Raw genomic sequence first — 22,952 nt, 5'->3', positions numbered from 1 at the left:
CGCTGTCTACTACTCCCTTCACAGAACAGCTCAAACTGGCTCTAACCAGAATAGAAAGAGGAGTGGGAGGCCCCAGTGCACAACTGAGCAAGAGGACAAGTGCATTACAGTGTCTAGTTTGATTAACAGACGCCTCACAAGTCCTCAACTGGCATATTCATTAAATAGTACCCGCAAAACACCAGTCTCAACATCAACAATGAAGCGGCGACTCTGGGATATTATTTTATATTTGAGAAGTAGCCACCCTTTGCCTTGATGACCGCTAATGCACACTCTTGGAATTCTCTCAACCGGTCATGAGATAGTCACCTGGAATGCATTTCAATTAACAGATGTGCCTTAATGTGTTTGAGCCAATCAGTTGTGTTGTGATAAGGTAGGGTTGGTATACAGAAGATAACCCTGTTTGGTAAAAGACCAAGTCCATATAATGGAAAGAACAGCTCAAATAAGCAGAGAGAAACAACAGTCCATCATTACTTTAAGACATGAAGCTCAGTCAATATGGAACATTTCAAAAACTTTTATAGGGTCTTCAAGTGCAATTGCAAAAACCATAAAGTGCTTTGATGAAACTGTATCTCATGAAGACCGCCACAGGGAAGGAAGACCCAGAGTTACCTCTGCTGCAGAGGACAAGCCTCAGAAATTGCAGCAAAAATAAATGCTTCACGGAGTTCAAGAAACAGACACATCTCAACATCAACTGTTCAGAGGAGACTGTGTGAATCAGGCCTTCATGGTTGCTGCAAAGAAACCACTACTAAAGGACACCAATAATAAGAAGAGATTTGCTTTGACCAAGAAACACGAGCATTGGACATTAGACCGGTGGAAAAATTTGAGATTTTCGGTTACAACAGCTGTGTCTTTGTGAGATGCAGAGTAGGTGAACGGATGATCTCTGCATGTGTGGTTCCCAGAGAAGCATGGAGAAGGAGGTGTGATGGTGTGGGGGTGCTTTGCTGTTTACACTGTCAGTGGTTTATTTAGAATTCAAGGCACACTTAATCAGCATGACTACCACAACATTCTGCATTGATATGCCGTCCCATCAGGTTTGTGCTTAGTAGGACTATCATTTGTCTTTCAACAGGACAATGACCCAACACACCTTCAGGCTGTGTAAGGGCTGTATGACCAAGAAGGAGAGGGATGGAGTCCTGCATCAAATGACCTGGCCTCCACAATCACCCGACCTCAACCTAATTGAGATGGTTTGGGATGAGTTGGACTGCAGAGTGAAGGAAAAGCAGCCAACAAGTGCTCATCATATGTGGGAACTCCTTCAAGAGTTTTGGAAAATCATTCCAGGTGAAGCTGGTTGAGAGAATGCCAAGAGTGTGCAAAGCTGTCATCAAAGCAAAAGGTGGCTACTTTGACGAATCTCAAATCTAAAATATATTTTGATTTGTTTAACACTTTTTTGGTTACTACATGATTCCATATGTGTTACATGCCTTCACTCTTATTCTACAATGTAGAAGATAGTAAAAATAAAGAAAAACTGTTGAATGAGTAGATTTGTCCAAACATTTGACTGGTACTGTACCTTTTAGCTTACAACCAGGGTATCGCAAGTTGTGTGGTTAACTGACGATGTGTGGTTCACTGACGGTGTTTGGTTCACTGACGGTGTTTGGTTCACTGACGGTGTTTGGTTCACTGACGGTGTTTGGTTCACTGGTGTTTGGTTCACTGGTGTTTGGTTCACTGGTGTTTGGTTCACTGACGGTGTTTGGTTCACTGGTGTTTGGTTCACTGGTGTTTGGTTCACTGGTGTTTGGTTCACTGGTGTTTGGTTCACTGGTGTTTGGTTCACTGACGGTGTTTGGTTCACTGGTGTTTGGTTCACTGGTGTTTGGTTCACTGATGTTTGGTTCACTGACGGTGTTTGGTTCACTGGTGTTGTGGTTCACTGATGTTTGGTTCACTGGTGTTATGGTTCACTGATGTTTGGTTCACTGGTGTTGTGGTTCACTGATGTTTGGTTCACTGGTGTTTGGTAGAATGTAGAAAATAGTAAAAATAAAGAAAAACTGTTGAATGAGTAGATTTGTCCAAACATTTGACTGGTACTGTACCTTTTAGCTTACAACCAGGGTATCGCAAGTTGTGTGGTTAACTGACGATGTGTGGTTCACTGACGGTGTTTGGTTCACTGACGGTGTTTGGTTCACTGACGGTGTTTGGTTCACTGACGGTGTTTGGTTCACTGGTGTTTGGTTCACTGGTGTTTGGTTCACTGACGGTGTTTGGTTCACTGGTGTTTGGTTCACTGGTGTTTGGTTCACTGGTGTTTGGTTCACTGGTGTTGTGGTTCACTGGTGTTTGGTTCACTGACTGTGTTTGGTTCACTGGTGTTGTGGTTCACTGATGTTTGGTTCACTGACGGTGTTTGGTTCACTGATGTTTGGTTCACTGACGGTGTTTGGTTCACTGGTGTTTGGTTCACTGGTGTTTGGTTCACTGACGGTGTTTGGTTCACTGATGGTGTTGTGGTTCACTGATGGTGTTGTGGTTCACTGATGGTGTTGTGGTTCACTGATGGTGTTGTGGTTCACTGGTGTTTGGTTCACTGGTGTTGTGGTTCACTGGTGTTTGGTTCACTGACCGTGTTTGGTTCACTGGTGTTGTGGTTCACTGATGTTTGGTTCACTGACGGTGTTTGGTTCACTGATGTTTGGTTCACTGACGGTGTTTGGTTCACTGGTGTTTGGTTCACTGATGTTTGGTTCACTGACGGTGTTTGGTTCACTGGTGTTTGGTTCACTGACGGTGTTTGGTTCACTGGTGTTGTGGTTCACTGATGTTTGGTTCACTGGTGTTGTGGTTCACTGATGTTTGGTTCACTGGTGTTGTGGTTCACTGATGTTTGGTTCACTGGTGTTTGGTAGAATGTAGAAAATAGTTTAAAGAAAACTGTTGAATGAGTAGATTTGTTCAAACATTTGACTGGTACTGTACCTTTTGGTTCACTGGGTATGTTTGTGGTTAACTGACGATGTGTGGTTCACTGACGGTGTTTGGTTCACTGACGGTGTTTGGTTCACTGGTGTTTGGTTCACTGGTGTTTGGTTCACTGGTGTTTGGTTCACTGACGGTGTTTGGTTCACTGGTGTTTGGTTCACTGGTGTTTGGTTCACTGGTGTTTGGTTCACTGGTGTTGTGGTTCACTGGTGTTTGGTTCACTGACCGTGTTTGGTTCACTGGTGTTGTGGTTCACTGATGTTTGGTTCACTGACGGTGTTTGGTTCACTGATGTTTGGTTCACTGACGGTGTTTGGTTCACTGGTGTTGTGGTTCACTGATGTTTGGTTCACTGGTGTTTGGTTCACTGATGTTTGGTTCACTGGTGTTGTGGTTCACTGATGTTTGGTTCACTGGTGTTTGGTTCACTGACGGTGTTTGGTTCACTGGTGTTTGGTTCACTGACGGTGTTTGGTTCACTGACGGTGTTTGGTTCACTGGTGTTTGGTTCACTGGTGTTTGGTTCACTGACGGTGTTTGGTTCACTGACGGTGTTTGGTTCACTGGTGTTTGGTTCACTGGTGTTTGGTTCACTGACGGTGTTTGGTTCAATGGTGTTGTGGTTCACTGGTGTTTGGTTCACTGACGGTGTTTGGTTCACTGGTGTTTGGTTCACTGATGGTGTTGTGGTTCACTGACGGTGTTTGGTTCACTGGTGTTTGGTTCACTGACGGTGTTTGGTTCACTGATGGTGTTGTGGTTCACTGATGGTGTTGTGGTTCACTGATGGTGTTGTGGTTCACTGACGGTGTTGTGGTTCACTGATGGTGTTGTGGTTCACTGATGGTGTTGTGGTTCACTGATGGTGTTGTGGTTCACTGATGGTGTTGTGGTTCACTGGTGTTGTGGTTCACTGATGGTGTTGTGGTTCACTGACGGTGTTTGGTTCACTGGTGTTTGGTTAACTGACGGTGTTTGGTTCACTGGTGTTGTGGTTCACTGATGGTGTTGTGGTTCACTGATGGTGTTGTGGTTCACTGATGGTGTTTGGTTCACTGACGGTGTTGTGGTTCACTGACGGTGTTGTGGTTCACTGACGGTGTTGTGGTTCACTGGTGTTTGGTTCACTGACGGTGTTGTGGTTCACTGATGGTGTTGTGGTTCACTGATGGTGTTTGGTTCACTGACCGTGTTTGGTTCACTGACGGTGTTTGGTTCACTGATGGTGTGTGGTTCACTGACGGTGTTGTGGTTCACTGACGGTGTTTGGTTCACTGGTGTTTGGTTCACTGGTGTTTGGTTCACTGACGGTGTTTGGTTCACTGGTGTTTGGTTCACTGGTGTTTGGTTCACTGGTGTTGTGGTTCACTGGTGTTTGGTTCACTGACCGTGTTGTGGTTCACTGACGGTGTTGTGGTTCACTGACGGTGTTGTGGTTCACTGGTGTTTGGTTCACTGACGGTGTTGTGGTTCACTGATGGTGTTGTGGTTCACTGATGTTTGGTTCACTGACGGTGTTTGGTTCACTGGTGTTTGGTTCACTGACGGTGTTGTGGTTCACTGGTGTTTGATTCACTGGTGTTTGGTTCACTGACGGTGTTTGGTTCACCGATGGTGTGTGGTTCACTGACGGTGTTGTGGTTCACTGACGGTGTTTGGTTCACTGGTGTTTGGTTCACTGGTGTTTGGTTCACTGACGGTGTTTGGTTCACTGGTGTTTGGTTCACTGGTGTTTGGTTCACTGGTGTTGTGGTTCACTGGTGTTTGGTTCACTGACCGTGTTTGGTTCACTGGTGTTTGGTTCACTGACGGTGTTTGGTTCACTGGTGTTTGGTTCACTGGTGTTGTGGTTCACTGATGTTTGGTTCACTGACGGTGTTTGGTTCACTGATGTTTGGTTCACTGACGGTGTTTGGTTCACTGGTGTTTGGTTCACTGATGTTTGGTTCACTGACGGTGTTTGGTTCACTGGTGTTGTGGTTCACTGATGTTTGGTTCACTGGTGTTGTGGTTCACTGATGTTTGGTTCACTGGTGTTTGGTTCACTGACGGTGTTTGGTTCACTGGTGTTTGGTTCACTGACGGTGTTTGGTTCACTGGTGTTTGGTTCACTGACGGTGTTTGGTTCACTGATGGTGTTTGGTTCACTGGTGTTTGGTTCACTGACGGTGTTTGGTTCACTGGTGTTTGGTTCACTGATGGTGTAGTGGTTCACTGACGGTGTTTGGTTCACTGGTGTTTGGTTCACTGACGGTGTTTGGTTCACTGGTGTTGTGGTTCACTGATGGTGTTGTGGTTCACTGATGGTGTTGTGGTTCACTGATGGTGTTGTGGTTCACTGACGGTGTTGTGGTTCACTGACGGTGTTGTGGTTCACTGATGGTGTTGTGGTTCACTGGTGTTGTGGTTCACTGATGGTGTTGTGGTTCACTGATGGTGTTGTGGTTCACTGATGGTGTTGTGGTTCACTGATGGTGATGGGGTTCACTGGTGTTGTGGTTCACTGATGGTGTTGTGGTTCACTGATGGTGTTGTGGTTCACTGACGGTGTTTGGTTCACTGGTGTTTGGTTCACTGACGGTGTTTGGTTCACTGGTGTTTGGTTCACTGACGGTGTTTGGTTCACTGGTGTTGTGGTTCACTGACGGTGTTGTGGTTCACTGATGGTGTTGTGGTTCACTGACGGTGTTGTGGTTCACTGACGGTGTTGTGGTTCACTGACGGTGTTGTGGTTCACTGATAGTGTTGTGGTTCACTGGTGGTGTTGTGGTTCACTGATGGTGTGTGGTTCACTGACGGTGTTGTGGTTCACTGATGGTGTTGTGGTTCACTGATGGTGTTGTGGTTCACTGATGGTGTTGTGTTTCACTGACGGTGTTGTGGTTCACTGATGGTGTTGTGGTTCACTGATGGTGTTGTGGTTCACTGATGGTGTTGTGGTTCACTGACGGTGTTGTGGTTCACTGATGGTGTTGTGGTTCACTGATGGTGTTGTGGTTCACTGATGGTGTTGTGGTTCACTGATGGTGTTGTGGTTCACTGATTCTGTTTGGTTCACCGATGCTGTGCGATTAACATCAACAGCACTTTTGATTTAAGTTGGCTGTGTCCTGCAATGAGGTTCAGGAATAGGTGGTCTATCTGTGTGTGTGTGTGTGTGTGTGTGTGTGTGTGTGTGTGTGTGTGTGTGTGTGTGTGTGTGTGTGTGTGTGTGTGTGTGTGTGTGTGTGTGTGTGTGTGTGTGTGTGTGTGTGTGTGTGTGTGTGTGTGTGTGTGTGTGTGTGTGTGTGTGTGTGTGTGTGTGTGTCTGCTTGCACATGTGCCAGATTGGGTTTTGTGTGAGAATCTCAGATAGATTATTGACTCAGATTAATTCCATCCTGTACCTCTATAGCTTCTTACTCTCAATACGCTACTTTATTGGTATCCTACAGTATATGACATATTGATTACACCATCGGTTTAGAAAATATAGGAATACTTTTTGGCATCTCAGTATGATAAAGTGTACAATGAGCTTGAGCTATTCCGCAATAAATGTTAGGTAAACAAAGCCTTAATAATTGCTCATTTTTAATGACAGCAAGCGATGGATTGAGCAGCAATGAGATTTGTCCGGAGAACAAGTCAGCGCATCAATGCTCAGATCAGAAAACCCAGCTACGCTGCAGAGAAGCATAATGAAACTCTGTTTATCACCTGAACAGGGATTTTGTGCTTTTATATACAGTGCCTTCGGAAAGTATTTAGACAATTTACTTTTGTTCCACATTCTGTTACGTTAAAAAAATATAAAACAGTAATACCTTATTTACATATGTAAGTATTCAGACTCTTTGCTATGAGACTCGAAATTGAGCTCAGGTGCATCCTGTTTCTATTGATCATCCTTGAGATGTTTCTACAACTTGATTGGAGTCCACTTGTGGTAAATTCAATTGTTTGGACATGATTTGGAAAGGCATACACCTGTCTACGCAAGATCCCACTGTTGACATTGCATGTCATAGCAAAAAGCAAGCCATGAGGTTGAAGGAATTGTCTGTAGAGTTCAGAGACAGGATTGTGTTGAGGCACAGATCTGGGGAAGGGTAACAAAAAAATGTCTGCAGCATTGAAGGTCCTCAAGAACACAGTGGCCTCCATCAGTCTTAAATGGAAGAAGTTTGGAACCACCAAGATTCTTCCTAGAGCTGGCTGCCAGGCCAAACTGAGCAATCACGGGAGAAGGGCTTTGGTCAAGGAGGTGACCAAGAACCCGATGGTCACTCTGACAGAGCTCTTTAGTTCCTCTGTGGAGATGGGGAAGCCTTTCAGAAAGACAACCATCTCTGCAGCACTCCACCAATGAGGCCTTAATGGTAGAGTGGCCAGATGGAAGCCACTCCTCAGTAAAAGGCACCTGACAGCCTGCTTGGAGTTTGCCAAAAGGCACCTAAAGGACTCTCAGACCATGAGAAACAAGATTCTCTGGTCTGATGAAACCAATATTCAACTCTTTGGCCTGAATGACAAGCATCATGTTTGGAGGCAACCTACGGTGAAGCCTGGTGGTGGCAGCATCATGCTGTGGGGGTGTTTTTCAACAGCATGGTCTTGGAGACTAGTCAGGGGTCGAGACAAAAATTATCGGAGCAAAGTATAGAGAGATCCTTGTATAGAACCTGCTCCAGAGTGCTCAGGACCTCAGACTGGGGTGCAGGTTCACCTTCCAAAAGGACAATGACCCTACACAGCCAAGATAACACAGGAGGGGCTTTGGGACAAGTTTCTGAATGTCCTTGAGTGGCCCAGACAGAGCCTGGACTTGAACCCGATCGAACATCTCTGGAGAAACCTGAAAATAGCTGTGCAGCGACGCTCCCCATCCAACCCGACAGAGCTTGAGAGGATCTGCAGAGAAGAAGGGGAGAAACTCCCCAAATGCACATGTGCCAAGCTTGTAGCATCATACCCAAGAAGAGTCGAGACTTTAATTGCTGCTAAAGGTGCTTCAACAAAGTACTGAGTAAAGGGTGTTATGTTTATGTAAATTTGACATTTATTTTTTTATTTTTTTTATAAATTAGCAAACATTTCTAAAAAAGTGTTTTTGCTTTGTCATTATGGGGTATTGTGTGTATATTGTTAAGGGGAAAAAATATATTTGATCAATTTTAGAAATAGGCAGTAACCTAACAAAATGTGGAAAAAGTCAAAGGGTCTGAATACTTTCCGAAGGCACTGTGAGTCTCCGTATTCCATTGATACCCAGGCTATTTGCTCACTGAGCTGGAGCTGCATGCCATGTTTTGAGGGGAATTACGATGTTGTAATAGGAATCAATTACATAGCGCTCAGTCTATTGTCGCGTTAAATAGAAAGGCGGGTGTAGCGCTACTATTGTCTTCTTGAGGACGGTACATATAATATATTCGGTGCTGAGGAACACAGTTGGTTTGGCACGAGAAGGAATGAGCTGTCAGGGCACATTTAAGGTAAATAAAAGAGGGTCAGAAATGGCCATGGTTCCAGTACACCAATATGATATCATTATATCTTGGCTGACAAGGTGATACGTTACTCCCAGAATGCATCAATTCGGTCCCGTGGCAACAAGATGGAAACTTTTACCAAATGCGGGTGAAACTTTGCAGCGTCATCAAATCCAAAATTCATAGCTGGATGGCATATTTATCTGACCTCCTATCTAGCTTGCAGGGTGGGCATGCATTTGTTCCAGCCCTGCAAGCACACGCATATTCCACTAATCATCAAATTGACAGCAATGATAGTTGAATATTTAAGGGCGTGATACCAAAAATTGTCCTATAGCATGCTCCGTGCATAGCTGTGGATATGACCTGGTTTTACCTGCTTTATCCCAGAGTCCTTCAAACCCTTTCTGCATGTAAACCAGTGTAATTTCCCTCACACGTTAGGGTGTGTCAAAAATAACACTGGCTGAGCAACTGAAGTGAAAACAGCCAATTTCCCACCATCACATACTTCAAAGATACGTGAGGAAATGTAAGCCTGATGCACTGATGGAAAGGTGCCCTGCTACACTTCAGAAGGATAACTACACTAAACATTGCACCAAATCTGTGTCAACATTTTAGGATGTTGTATCATTTACTCGTTTATATTAGATTAAAATAAAATAAATTAAAAGAAATAGAACGACCCACTCCATTTACCCATTATTAAGAGTGCATTGTCTGCTTTTTCAGAAATCAATGGTAAAAAGGCAATAGCTTATGGTTCAGCTCTGGGGAATTGGCTTCACTGATTCTGCCCTCTCCAGCATGAAGAAACCATGATCATACAATATGTATCACGGATTAGAGCATATAGGTTTAAGCGACTTGGATTGGTTCACTGACCCAGCATACACAGTATAATGGATTATCATTGGCTATGATCTGGATACAATCATTTCATGTTGACAGAGAGGAAAAGCTGAAGCTCAAGAGTCAATAGAACTCTTAACAAAGCCCCCGCCTCTTTCGTCCTCAGCCTGTGTTCTTGATCCACATGTGATCTTAGTGGTATTACCTTGTAGTCACTGTTGCCTTGACATATCCTGTCTCGTGCCAGGTGTTACCTCCAAAGCCTCCAACGTCAGGCTTGTAGCCCATAAGGTGTTGCAGCCATGAGGACATGATCCAGACCTCAAATGTGTTAAACGAATAGGCTTTACCATGTAATGCTGGTGCCAGCACAAAATGTCTTGGGCCTTGTTCAAAGTAAAGGGTTCTAGAAGTGTTAGCCACCTAGTTATATGTTTGGCAGCACTTTGAGAAAATGTGCTGCCTTTGACTGGCACTCCATTCATCTAATAGGATTGTTTAATTCTCTGGCGCAGTATAAAACATCAGCAATATCTCATCCGAACAAGGCTTGGCATGTCACACAACAAAGATTCTTAGAAAGACTTTTGTGATGAGTAGTCAGCTGAAGACAGGTTAGTCTTTCATGATGAGTAGTCAGCTAAACACAGGTTAGTCTTTCATGATGAGTAGTCAGCTAAAGGCAAGTTAGTCTTTCATGATGAGTAGTCAGCTAAAGACAGGTTAGTCTTTCATGATGAGTAGTCAGCTAAAGACAGGTTAGTCTTTCATGATGAGTAGTTAGCTAAAGGCAAGTTAGTCTTTCATGATGAGTAGTCAGCTAAAGACAGGTTAGTCTTTCATGATGAGTAGTCAGCTAAAGGCAAGTTAGTCTTTCATGATGAGTAGTCAGCTAAAGACAGGTTAGTCTTTCATGATGAGTAGTCAGCTAAAGGCAAGTTAGTCTTTCATGATGAGTAGTCAGCTAAAGACAGGTTAGTCTTTCATGATGAGTAGTCAGGTGAAGACAGGTTAGTCTTTCATGATGGGTAGTCAGGTGAAGACAGGTTAGTCTTTCATGATGGGTAGTCAGGTGAAGACAGGTTAGTCTTTCATGATGAGTAGTCAGGTGAAGACAGGTTAGTCTTTCATGATGGGTAGTCAGGTGAAGACAGGTTAGTCTTTCATGATGGGTAGTCAGGTGAAGACAGGTTAGTCTTTCATGATGAGTAGTCAGGTGAAGACAGGTTAGTCTTTCATGATGAGTAGTCAGGTGAAGACAGGTTAGTCTTTCATGATGGGTAGTCAGGTGAAGACAGGTTAGTCTTTCATGATGAGTAGTCAGCTGAAGACAGGTTAGTCTTTCATGATGGGTAGTCAGGTGAAGACAGGTTAGTCTTTCATGATGAGTAGTCAGCTGAAGACAGGTTAGTCTTTCATGATGAGTAGTCAGGTGAAGACAGGTTAGTCTTTCATGATGAGTAGTCAGCTGAAGACAGGTTAGTCTTTCATGATGAGTAGTCAGGTGAAGACAGGTTAGTCTTTCATGATGAGTAGTCAGCTGAAGACAGGTTAGTCTTTCATGATGAGTAGTCAGCTGAAGACAGGTTAGTCTTTCATGATGGGTAGTCAGGTGAAGACAGGTTAGTCTTTCATGATGGGTAGTCAGGTGAAGACAGGTTAGTCTTTCATGATGGGTAGTCAGGTGAAGACAGGTTAGTCTTTCATGATGGGTAGTCAGCTGAAGACAGGTTAGTCTTTCATGATGAGTAGTCAGCTGAAGACAGGTTAGTCTTTCATGATGGGTAGTCAGGTGAAGACAGGTTAGTCTTTCATGATGAGTAGTCAAATGAAGACAGGTTAGTCTTTCATGATGAGTAGTCAGCTGAAGACAGGTTAGTCTTTCATGATGGGTAGTCAGGTGAAGACAGGTTAGTCTTTCATGATGAGTAGTCAGGTGAAGACAGGTTAGTCTTTCATGATGAGTAGTCAGCTGAAGACAGGTTAGTCTTTCATGATGAGTAGTCAGGTGAAGACAGGTTAGTCTTTCATGATGGGTAGTCAGGTGAAGACAGGTTAGTCTTTCATGATGGGTAGTCAGGTGAAGACAGGTTAGTCTTTCATGATGAGTAGTCAGGTGAAGACAGGTTAGTCTTTCATGATGAGTAGTCAGGTGAAGACAGGTTAGTCTTTCATGATGGGTAGTCAGGTGAAGACAGGTTAGTCTTTCATGATGAGTAGTCAGCTGAAGACAGGTTAGTCTTTCATGATGGGTAGTCAGGTGAAGACAGGTTAGTCTTTCATGATGAGTAGTCAGCTGAAGACAGGTTAGTCTTTCATGATGGGTAGTCAGGTGAAGACAGGTTAGTCTTTCATGATGGGTTGTCAGGTGAAGACAGGTTAGTCTTTCATGATGGGTAGTCAGGTGAAGACAGGTTAGTCTTTCATGATGGGTAGTCAGCTGAAGACAGGTTAGTCTTTCATGATGAGTAGTCAGCTGAAGACAGGTTAGTCTTTCATGATGGGTAGTCAGGTGAAGACAGGTTAGTCTTTCATGATGAGTAGTCAGCTGAAGACAGGTTAGTCTTTCATGATGAGTAGTCAGCTGAAGACAGGTTAGTCTTTCATGATGGGTAGTCAGGTGAAGACAGGTTAGTCTTTCATGATGAGTAGTCAGGTGAAGACAGGTTAGTCTTTCATGATGAGTAGTCAGCTGAAGACAGGTTAGTCTTTCATGATGAGTAGTCAGCTGAAGACAGGTTAGTCTTTCATGATGAGTAGTCAGGTGAAGACAGGTTAGTCTTTCATGATGGGTAGTCAGCTGAAGACAGGTTAGTCTTTCATGATGAGTAGTCAGCTGAAGACAGGTTAGTCTTTCATGATGAGTAGTCAGCTGAAGACAGGTTAGTCTTTCATGATGAGTAGTCAGCTGAAGACAGGTTAGTCTTTCATGATGAGTAGTCAGCTGAAGACAGGTTAGTCTTTCATGATGAGTAGTCAGGTGAAGACAGGTTAGTCTTTCATGATGAGTAGTCAGGTGAAGACAGGTTAGTCTTTCATGATGAGTAGTCAGGTGAAGACAGGTTAGTCTTTCATGATGGGTAGTCAGCTAAAGACAGGTTAGTCTTTCATGATGGGTAGTCAGGTGAAGACAGGTTAGTCTTTCATGATGAGTAGTCAGGTGAAGACAGGTTAGTCTTTCATGATGGGTAGTCAGCTAAAGACAGGTTAGTCTTTCATGATGGGTAGTCAGGTGAAGACAGGTTAGTCTTTCATGATGGGGTTTCGGCCTTTAAAAAGTGAAATTGAGATGTTATTGATCCTTTAACGAGGACACAGCAAACATCAATCACCAGAGAGTCATTCGAACAAGGCCAAGCTTGGATGAGACGGTGTGTGTGTCTGAGTGTGTATGGTACAGTTGAAGTCGGAAGTTTACATACACCTTAGCCAAGTACATTTAAACTCAGTTTTTCACAATTCCTGACATTTAACCCTAGGAAAAATTCCCTGTCTTAGGTCAGTTAGGATCACCACCATTTTAAGAATATGAAATGTCTGAATACTAGTAGAGAGAATGATTTATTTCAGCTTTTATTTTTCCCAGTGGGAAAAGTGGGTCAGAAGTTTACATACACTCAATTAGTTTTCGGTAGCATTGCCTTTAAATAATTTAATTTGGGTCAAACGTTTCAGGTAGCCTTCCACAAGCTTCCCACAATAAGTTGAGTGAATTTTGGCCCATTCCTCCTGACAGAGCTGGTGTAACTGAATCAGATTTGTAGGCCTCCTTACTCACACACGCTTTTTCAGTTCTGCTCACACATTTTTTATGGCAGTTTTGGAGCAGTGGCTTCTTCCTTGCTGAGCGGCATTTCATGTTATGTCTATATAGGACACATTTTACTGTGGATATAGATACTTTTGTACCTGTTTCCTCCAGTATCTTCACAAGGTCCTTTGCTGCTGTTCTGGGATTGATTTGCACTTTTCCCACCAAAGTACGTTCCTCTCTAGGAGACTCCATCCTGAGCGGTATGATGGCTGCATGGCCCCATGGGGTTTATACTTGCGTACTATTGTTTGTACAGATGAACGTGGTACCTTCAGGCGTTTGGAACTTGCTCCCAAGGACGAACCAGACTTGTGGAGGTGTACAATTGTTTTTCTGAGGTCTTGGCGGATTTCTTTTGATTTTCCCATGTTGTCAAGCAAAGAGGCACTGAGTTTGAAGGTCGGCCTTGAAATACAGGTGTATGTAACCTTCTGACCCACTGGAATTGTGATACAATGAATTATAAGTGAAATAATCTGTCTGTAAACAATTGTTGGAAAAATGACTTGCGACATGCACAAAGTAGATGTCCTAATCAACTTACCAAAACTATAGTTTATTAACCCAGACATTTGTGGAGTGGTTGAAAAACGAGTTTTAATGACTCCAACCTAAGTGTATGTAAACTTCTGACTTCAACTGTATGTGTTTACATGCACAACATTGTGTGTGTTTGTCTGAGACAGATAGAGAGGGAGATAGTGACAGGTTATATGACAGGTGGTGATTTCAGGTTGTGCTTTGTGACGATGCTGAATTTTCCATCTCCTTTTAGGTCAGGCAGAGAGGAGGGGCTGACTACACTGTGTATGAAAGAGCTGTTGGATTCCAGACAAATGGACATTCGGAGATACAAACTAAGAAAGGCCCAAGAGAAATATCCGGGCACATACTCTCTAGTAGTATTTAAAACGTTTTGAACCAGCAGCTAGCTGTGATGTCATCACCAGTTAGTCTCAGGCAAATTGAATGATGATGACCAATGGATGATGATGCAACCACAAGCAACATCAAGCCAAACAATAATATTCTGTTAAGCTGAAGACTGAGGCAATACCTCCAGTACCGCCCTTAATATTCTGTAGACATTTGCTCTGGCCAAAAGCCAGTTCCCTTGATTCAACTGTATATCTTATCGCATGGACAAATTGAGTTAACCAACTTGGAACAATTAACAGCATAACACATGTAGGTATATTGCCAGGAAACAGTATAAAAAAAAAAAAACATAGTTAAATGGAGACGACAACGTTTAACTACCTCTTGTTACTTTTTCTTGCATGAATGGGTGATCTGAGAGGCTCTGAATACAGAGGGGCAGGCAAAGCGGTGAGAGAGGATGAGAAAGAGAGAGAGATGGGGCTAAAACCAGTGCTAATCTCCTATGTTCCTCTTTCAGCTGTGATCCTCACAGGTGGCTGGCAGCTGGCTGACGCTCCCTCCATTAACGGCCCTCTAATGATGCTAACTACTGGACTCAGTGCCAGGCTACCGTAGCGCTACACCGACAACCACCACACAGCTAAACCCACAGGGCCCGCTGCCAAAACTGCCTTAATTGCTGCAGTTCGTATCTTATTCTGTCCCGGAAATGGGTTCAACTAACAGCCAAGAAGAGGTTGTGTTGTTCGTGGAGTGAGAACTCAATTGCGACGGATCCCTGTTTTTTTGTGTCAAACTCACTCGTACTTGGAATCCAGTGGAGGCTGCTAAGGGGAGGATGGCTCATGATAACGCTGGAGCAGAGCAAATGGAATGGCATCAAACACATGGAAACCATGGAAACCATGTGTTTGATGTATTTGATACCATTTCACTTATTCTGCTCCAACCATTACCACAAGCCCGTCCTCTCCTATTAAGGTTCCACCAACCAACCCCCCTGTGTTGGAATCAATTGGGCCAATTGGGCTATGATTCTTCTCGAAAGACTGATAGCCGGTAACATTGACCCTCCTCCCTTCTCCCCCCTCAGTCTCCTCCCCCCACAGGACCCCTCCCCCTCCAGAGCCGTTGCCCTCAGGCGAACATATCGACAGCCCTGCATCCCCAGGAAGACCAGGGATGTGCCCAACTCCACCTCCACCACCTCCTCTTCCACGTCTCCTATAACCAAAACTGACCTCTATATATTCTCCTCAAGTAGTGACAGCAGACATAAAAATGGGTTGCCCTGTTTCGAGGGAAGTACGTTAAAAAAACTAAAAGGACCAAATAAAAAGGAATAGCCGAGCGCTCTGCTGGGGACGAGACATTTGGAGTGCAGTTGTTGTCAGGGTTCTTTTCAGGACCTCAAAAGAACAAGGCATCATGGTTTTCACTTTCAACTCAGGCATATTTGTATAAATGTTTAATGTTGGTGAAGTTAGAAAAGTTGAATGGAAATAGATTATTTTGCTTGTTTGGTATTCACAGTTTGGTACTCAACTGGTCTGTTATTGATTTCGATGAGGGAAAACTGTTATTATAAACCAGTCGTTTGCCAGAACATTGAGTTGTCTGTATGGAGATGTCTAAAGTATTTGATTGGTAAACATTGCTGAAGAAATATTTTGATCTAAAATGTTTTACAGACCACAATGTAATGTATGTTCCCTTTTCGTAGGCTACAATTCATCTCAATTGATAGAAAATGTTGAATATTTGAAACTAGCGACAAAACCGATTCAGTAGATACTCAAAATCAACCTACAGGTAAGGGAGAGTGAGTGGGCTAAGTTCAGCCATTTTTGACATTCAGCATCACTCCCTCATTGGAAATGTAGTATTATAACAAAGATATCTACATCGATATACATTGCGTTCAGAAAGTATACAAAGCCCTTTATTTATTCCACATTTTGTTTTTTCAGCCTTTATTCAAAATGGATTAAATAGCTTTTTTTCCCCTCACCCATCTATACACACTACCTCGTAATAACTAAATGAAAACATGTTTTTTTAAATGTTTGTACATTTATTGAAAATGAAAAACAGAAATATCTCATTTATATAAGTATTCACACCCGAGTCAATACTTTGTAGAAGCACCTTTGGCGGCAAATACAGCTTTGGGTATCATCTTGGTTATGTCTGTATCAGCGTTGAGTCATCTTGGGTATGTCTGTATCAGCGTTGAGTCATCTTGGGTATGTCTGTATCAGCGTTGAGTCATCTTGGGTATGTCTGTATCAGCATTGAGTCATCTTGGGTATGTCTGTATCAGCGTTGAGTCATCTTGGGTATGTCTGTATCAGTGTTGAGTCATCTTGGGTATGTCTGTATCAGCGTTGAGTCATCTTGGGTATGTCTGTATCAGCGTTGAGTCATCTTGGGTATGTCTGTATCAGCGTTGAGTCATCTTGGGTATGTCTGTATCAGTGTTGAGTCATCTTGGGTATGTCTGTATCAGCGTTGAGTCATCTTGGGTATGTCTGTATCAGCGTTGAGTCATCTTGGGTATGTCTGTATCAGTGTTGAGTCATCTTGGGTATGTCTGTATCAGCGTTGAGTCATCTTGGGTATGTCTGTATCAGTGTTGAGTCATCTTGGGTATGCCTGTATCAGCGTTGAGTCATCTTGAGTATGTCTGTATCAGCGTTGAGTCATCTTGGTTATGTCTGTATCAGCTTTGAGTCATCTTGGGTATGTCTGTATCAGCTTTGAGTCATATTGGTTATGTCTGCATCAGCTTTGAGTCATCTTGGTTATGTCTGTATCAGCTTTGAGTCATCTTGGGTATGTCTGTATCAGCGTTGAGTCATCTTGGTTATGTCTGTATCAGTGTTGAGTCATCTTGGGTATGTCTGTATCAGCTTTGAGTCATCTTGGGTATGTGTGTATCAGCTTTGCACATCTGGATTTGGGGATTTACTCCCATTCTTTCTTGCAGGAAAATAACTGTGGAGTTCTGTCAAAGGGTTCTTGGTGACCTCCCTGACCAATGTCCTTCTTGACCGGTTGGTCAATTTGGTCAGACGGCCAGCTCTAGGCAGAGTCTGGGTCGTTCCATTTCTTTGATGGAGACCACTGTGCTCTTGGAAACGGTCTTCATACACTTCCCCAGATAGATGTCTCAGATCTACGGACAGTTCCTTGGACTGCATGGTACAGTTTCTGCACTGTCAGTTGTGGGAGTTTATATAGACAGGTGTGTTTCTTTCTAAATCATGTCCAAACAGTTAAATTGCCCACAGGTGGACTCCAATCAAGTTCTAGTGACATCTGAAAGATGATCAAAGGAAATTGGATGCACCTGAGCTCAATTTGGAGGTTCATAGCAAATGGGTGTGAATACTTATGTAAATTAGATTTCTGTATTTCATTTTCAATAAATTAGCAAACATTTCTAAAAACACATAACTTTGTCATTATGGGGTATTGTGTGTAGATATGTGTAATCTAGTTGAAATTCAGGCTGGTGATGCCTATCTACAAGCATTTCAGTGCACCTGCGATAACATCTGCAAAGCTGTGTTAGCGACCAATAAACTTTGAGTTGATTTGACATATATTTCAGGACGTTGTGTATCCATGGAAAATATATGAACGCATGTAAACATCACAGTTTTAAAAACGTAGCTTGTCCAAAACAAAGTGGTCTTTTGGCTACCCTTAACTGGGTATGGGGTAAGTATGGGGTAAGTTGAGCCGCAGGACAGGGTAAGTTAAGTCCCCTACAAATGTCTGTACTGAATGAATAATTACCACTACCTTTTTTAAAATCATGTCTATCTTTATTTTCCAAACACAATTCAACACATCAATTTTAAGCATATGTTAACACAGGCTTAACACCTAACAAACACTTTGTACTTTTAAAAAACACTTTTAATTAACAGAGGCCATGTTGTTACCTTATATCCCAGCAATAATACCTTGCATTACACCTGGGAAGAAAACACTTCCATTTTCTCAACTTGCCATTTGCTCAACTTACCCCATGGCCATTGGTCCATTGGCTCAACTTACCCCATGGCCATTGGTTCATTGGCTCAATTTACCCCATGGCCATTGGTTCATTGGCTCAACTTACCCCATGGCCATTGGTTCATTGGCTAAATTTACCCCATGGCCATTGGTTCATTGGCTCAACTTACCCCATGGCCATTGGTTCATTGGCTCAATTTACCCCATGGCCATTGGTTCATTGGCTCAACTTACCCCATGGCCATTGGTTCAATTTACCCCAAGGCAAACAAGAATGTGCTTTCATACTAGCTTTAGGACCTCATATTGAAGCTTATAGAGATCCCAACTGATGTATAGAACAATCTTAAAAGTATCTACTTTGGTTGAGATACAAGCATCATGAGACCTCTAACACGATAAATAAATTAAACTTTGTGAAAATCAGTTTTCTTTACTTAACTTGTTTACCACATTTTCCATGCGGTTTCTTTCTTCACAGACTCCATTAAATGATGACCTCTTCCTAAATATTTGGTCAAACTATTCATTTTGTGTATGGTTTCCTAGAAACAAGGGCAGCTTAACGTACCCCTTTGGCTCAACTTACCCCACTCTCCCCTACTGTATTAAAAGAGAAAATAAAGAAGAAAATAATTGTCTGTTTTCTACCACCTCCAATCAGCCTGGATTAGGGACAAGTACAGTAAATCCCAAACGACCTATACACCCAGTATGTAGCATTTGTACTGTGGAAATGTAACGTTGTTCATTGTAACCCAGAGCAGGGCTGTTGGTTTGTGTGTGGTTCAGTGTGTATGTGGACCAACAGATGTCAAATTAAAGATTGGAGAGCGTCGTAGCGACTCCAGCCAGGACTATTAGTCTAATTACACTATAAATTAAATGAGTATCGGACTGTATCAGATCCAAATGGAGTCACTTGGCAAGACACTGATCTGTTTCCACAAAACTCCTGGCAAACACAGTTACAGTGTTCCTCAGTCGTCAAAACAGGCATCAAAACATTCATTATTATAATAGTTGGACATTTAATTATAAACACTGCATATAATGTATAAGTCTGTTACAAGGCAAATGGGGTATTTGTATCTATTCACACTGCGCAGTAACTTCAATTGGACAGATTTCATGTCTGATTTCCTCCCCCACCCCGAGTAGTCTGGAGCTAAGGCAGATCCTGGTGTTACATGTTAAAGAGTCCCCCTCTCATCTCAAATCAAATTAAGGTCAACTCACAGTGACTATGCACTGAAGGATATTCTGGTGTCTTGAAAATACTAATGAATAGACTCAGAACTTAACATTCTGTAGACAGAGGGAAATAATATGTCTACGTGCCTGGTGCCTTTCTGTCAAAAACTGACAATCTTCCCCCGAAGGGCCTGAGGGAGCCTTTAAAACAGACGGTTGACGCCTTTTTACGTTCCATGAAAGGAAAACAAAGGCGTGTTTCTCTTCTCAGTCGGCGGTATCTCCCCTCCATCAGACTTCTGGCGGTGTGCGTTTGATTCAGCCTGGTGGTTTCCACTCTGTCAGTGATCAAAGATGCCGCTCACACCCAGAACCTCACACAAAAGACGCGACATTTGGCAATTAAATATTCAAAGAAAGTTATTTTTATCCCCCGATTCTCTTGATTGAGGTTATGTTCAACTGGGAACGCAGACAGAATAGTCAAACGTTGAGGTTTATCAGTTGTTTGACCCTGCAAGGGCATGCATTTAACAATGTGTGGATATTATCAGTGGTGCAGTTTGTAAAGTGGTAAAATAATATGCCCTTGAGACCTGTTATTAGAGAGTGAAAACGGCGCCGTCCCAGTGGTCAACCCCAGCAACTGCATTCCCGAGCGACTCCCCTCTGAGCTGCGCAAACGCGAGTAAACTGCGAGTAACGTCCCACCGTAGGGGACAGACCCGCCGACCGCCAGTGTTTAATCCAACTTCTTCCTTTCCTTTCCCCTCCACTCCACTCCTCTACTCTTTCTCTCTTTTTTTGTCTCTCTCCATCTATCTATCCCTCTATACCTACCTGTGTCTGTTGGGCCGTGCCCGTACCAGGTGACCATATCAGTGGATGGTATTTTGACCACTACTGGTTATACCCAGGAGGACTATACCATGTTGGGATCAGATGACTTCTTCTACATTGGGGGGAGTCCCAATACTGCAGATCTGCCCGGATCACCCGTCAGCAACAACTTCATGGGCTGCCTCAAAGACGTGAGTGTCTCTGGTTCAGTACTGGGGATCGAGGGGGGAATCACACACACACACACACACACACACACACACACACACACACACACACACACACACACACACACACACACACACACACACACACACACACACACACACACACACACACACACACACACACAGATGTAATGTGGGCTAGTGTGTGTGTGTGTGTGTGTGTGTGTGTGTGTGTGTGTGTGTGTGTGTGTGTGTGTGTGTGTGTGTGTGTGTGTGTGTGTGTGTGTGTGTGTGTGTGTGTGTGTGTGTGTGTGTGTGTGTGTGTGTGTGTGTGTGTGTGTGTGTGTGAGAGAGAGAGAGAGAGAGGACTATGACCGGCTTTTAGATGCATCATAACTCCTCCTATTAACAGGCTGGATATTGTCTCAGGGATGCTTAGTTATTATTCTAACTCTAAGAGGAAGTAAAATGATAAATCCCCATAGTTGGTTTGAACAAAACAATGTCCCCAATAAGGCTCCAAGCCACAACTCAACAAGCTGAGGAGAAGACCGATCCAAGTAATGATATATAGAGGAACAGATGGGAATAGGACAGCAATACTTTCCTTATAAACGTTATCTGATTGAATAAGTCATTATTGTTTCATCAGATTTAATGAATCATATAGTAATTACATTTTCATTGTTTTGGTTGCTATTTGGGAAATTCCCTCTTCAAATCATCCTCCCAAAGCAATTCTAGTCTTATGAAGATGCTGATGATTATAGATTCAATTCCCAAACAGAGGGAAAGGAGGCAGAGGATGAGTAGAAATTAGGGAAAGGGAAGGTGAAGAAGCATAATGAGATAAAGAGGGAAAAGGACAAATTTTAAAAATGGGGGAAGAGAGGATACAAAGTAAAAGTGATAAGACCGTGCAGACATGAATTAAGGAGAAATCAGAGAGGGGGAGAGAGAGGAAAGAAAGAAGAGCGAGTGGAGAGAGAGAGAGGAAAGAGGGAGAGAGAGGAAAGAGGGAGAGAGAGACGAGAGAGTGGAGAGAGAGAGAGAGGAAAGAGGGAGAGAGAGGAAAGAGAGAAGAGCGAGTGGAGAGAGAGAGAGAGGAATGAGGGAGAGAGAGTGGAGAGAGAGAGAGAGGAAAGAGGGAGAGAGAGGAAAGAGAGAAGAGCGAGTGGAGAGAGAGAGAGGAAAGAGGGAGAGAGAGACGAGAGAGTGGAGAGAGAGAGAGAGAGAGGAAATAGGGAGAGAGAGGAAAGAGAGAAGAGCGAGTGGAGAGAGAGAGAGAGAGAGGAAAGAGGGAGAGAGAGGAAAGAGAGAAGAGCGAGTGGAGAGAGAGAGAGGAAAGAGGGAGAGAGAGGAAAGAGAGAAGAGTGACTGGAGATAGAGGAAAGAGGGAGAGAGGACAGAGGACAGAGAGAAGAGTGAGTGGAGAGAGAGAGTGAGAGAGAAGGGGAGAGAGAGAGGAAAGAAAGAAGAGCGAGTGGAGAGAGAGAGAGAGGAAAGAGGGAGAGAGAGGAAAGAGAGAAGAGCGAGTGGAGAGAGAGAGAGGAAAGAGGGAGAGAGAGACGAGAGAGTGGAGAGAGAGAGAGGACAGAGGGAGAGAGGACAGAGAGACGAGTGACTGGAGAGAGAGGAAAGAGGGAGAGGAAAGAGAGAAGAGTGAGTGGAGCGAGAGAGGAAAGAGGGCGAGAGGAAAGAGAGAAGAGCGAGTGGAGAGAGAGAGAGGAAAGAGGGAGAGAGAGACGAGAGAGTGGAGAGAGAGAGAGGACAGAGAGAAGAGTGACTGGAGAGAGAGGAAAGAGGGAGAGGAAAGAGAGAAGAGCGAGTGGAGCGAGAGAGGAAAGAGGGCGAGAGGAAAGAGAGAAGAGCGAGTGGAGAGAGAGAGAGGAAAGAGGGAGAGAGGACAGAGAGAAGAGTGACTGGAGATAGAGGAAAGAGGGAGAGAGGACAGAGGACAGAGAGAAGAGTGAGTGGAGAGAGAGAGTGAGAGAGAAGGGGAGAGAGAGAGGAAGATAAAAAATAATGAGTAGAGGGAGAGAGCGAGAGAAGGAAGGGAGAAAGAAAGAAAGAAATGTGCTGCTTTCAGACTGTAGGCCGTTTCATCCTGTTGGCCAATACTGTGGGCAGAATTACAAGTCTTGTGTCAGGGTTGTGGCTGTGCTTTCAAGTTCCCAGTGGCGCAAAAGGCCTTTGATACGCTTGGCCAGGAGCCTCCAGGAGCAAGATATCCAATGAAGGGAAGAAGAGAGATTGAGAGAGAGGAGTATGTGAGATAGAAGAGAGAGAGAGAAAGAGAGAGTGAGAGAGGAGTATGTGAGATAGAAGAGAGAGAGAGAAAGAGAGAGTGAGAGAGGATAGAGTGAGATAGAAGAGAGATTGAGAGAGAGGATAGAGTGAGAGAGTGAGATAAAAGAGTGAGAGAGGAGAGAGTGAGATAGAAGAGAGATTAAGAGGATAGAGTGAGATAGAAGAGAGAAAGAGGAGAGTAACACTGTGGGTGTGTGATGTGACTTGTATTGATCTGAGGTAACACTGTGGGTGTGTGATGTGACTTGTATTGATCTGAGGTAACACTGTGGGTGTGTGATGTGACTTGTATTGTTCTCAGGTAACACTGTGGGTGTGTGATGTGACTTGTATTGATCTGAGGTAACACTGTGGGTGTGTGATGTGACTTGTATTGATCTGAGGTAACACTGTGGGTGTGTGATGTGACTTGTA

The 22,952-nt window shown here is 43.6% G+C and overlaps 1 protein-coding gene across 7 annotated transcripts in view; it reads left to right on the top strand.

Annotated features, from left to right (window-relative positions):
- The window catches only part of LOC124013620 (neurexin-2-like), a 1,135,017-nt gene that overhangs the window by 548,721 nt on the left and 563,344 nt on the right, over positions 1–22,952 (top strand). For all 7 annotated transcript variants that reach the window (XM_046327950.1, XM_046327944.1, XM_046327948.1 and 4 more), the window contains one exon: positions 20,091–20,252. In XM_046327950.1, coding sequence (XP_046183906.1) covers positions 20,091–20,252 — 162 coding nt within the window. The remainder of the gene's footprint in view (positions 1–20,090; positions 20,253–22,952) is intronic.

The sequence above is a fragment of the Oncorhynchus gorbuscha genome, linkage group LG25 (assembly GCF_021184085.1).
Source record: "Oncorhynchus gorbuscha isolate QuinsamMale2020 ecotype Even-year linkage group LG25, OgorEven_v1.0, whole genome shotgun sequence".
Lineage (NCBI taxonomy): Eukaryota > Metazoa > Chordata > Actinopteri > Salmoniformes > Salmonidae > Oncorhynchus > Oncorhynchus gorbuscha.
The sequence above is the reverse complement of the archived record's forward strand: the minus strand, read 5'-3'. Positions and strand labels throughout refer to the sequence as shown.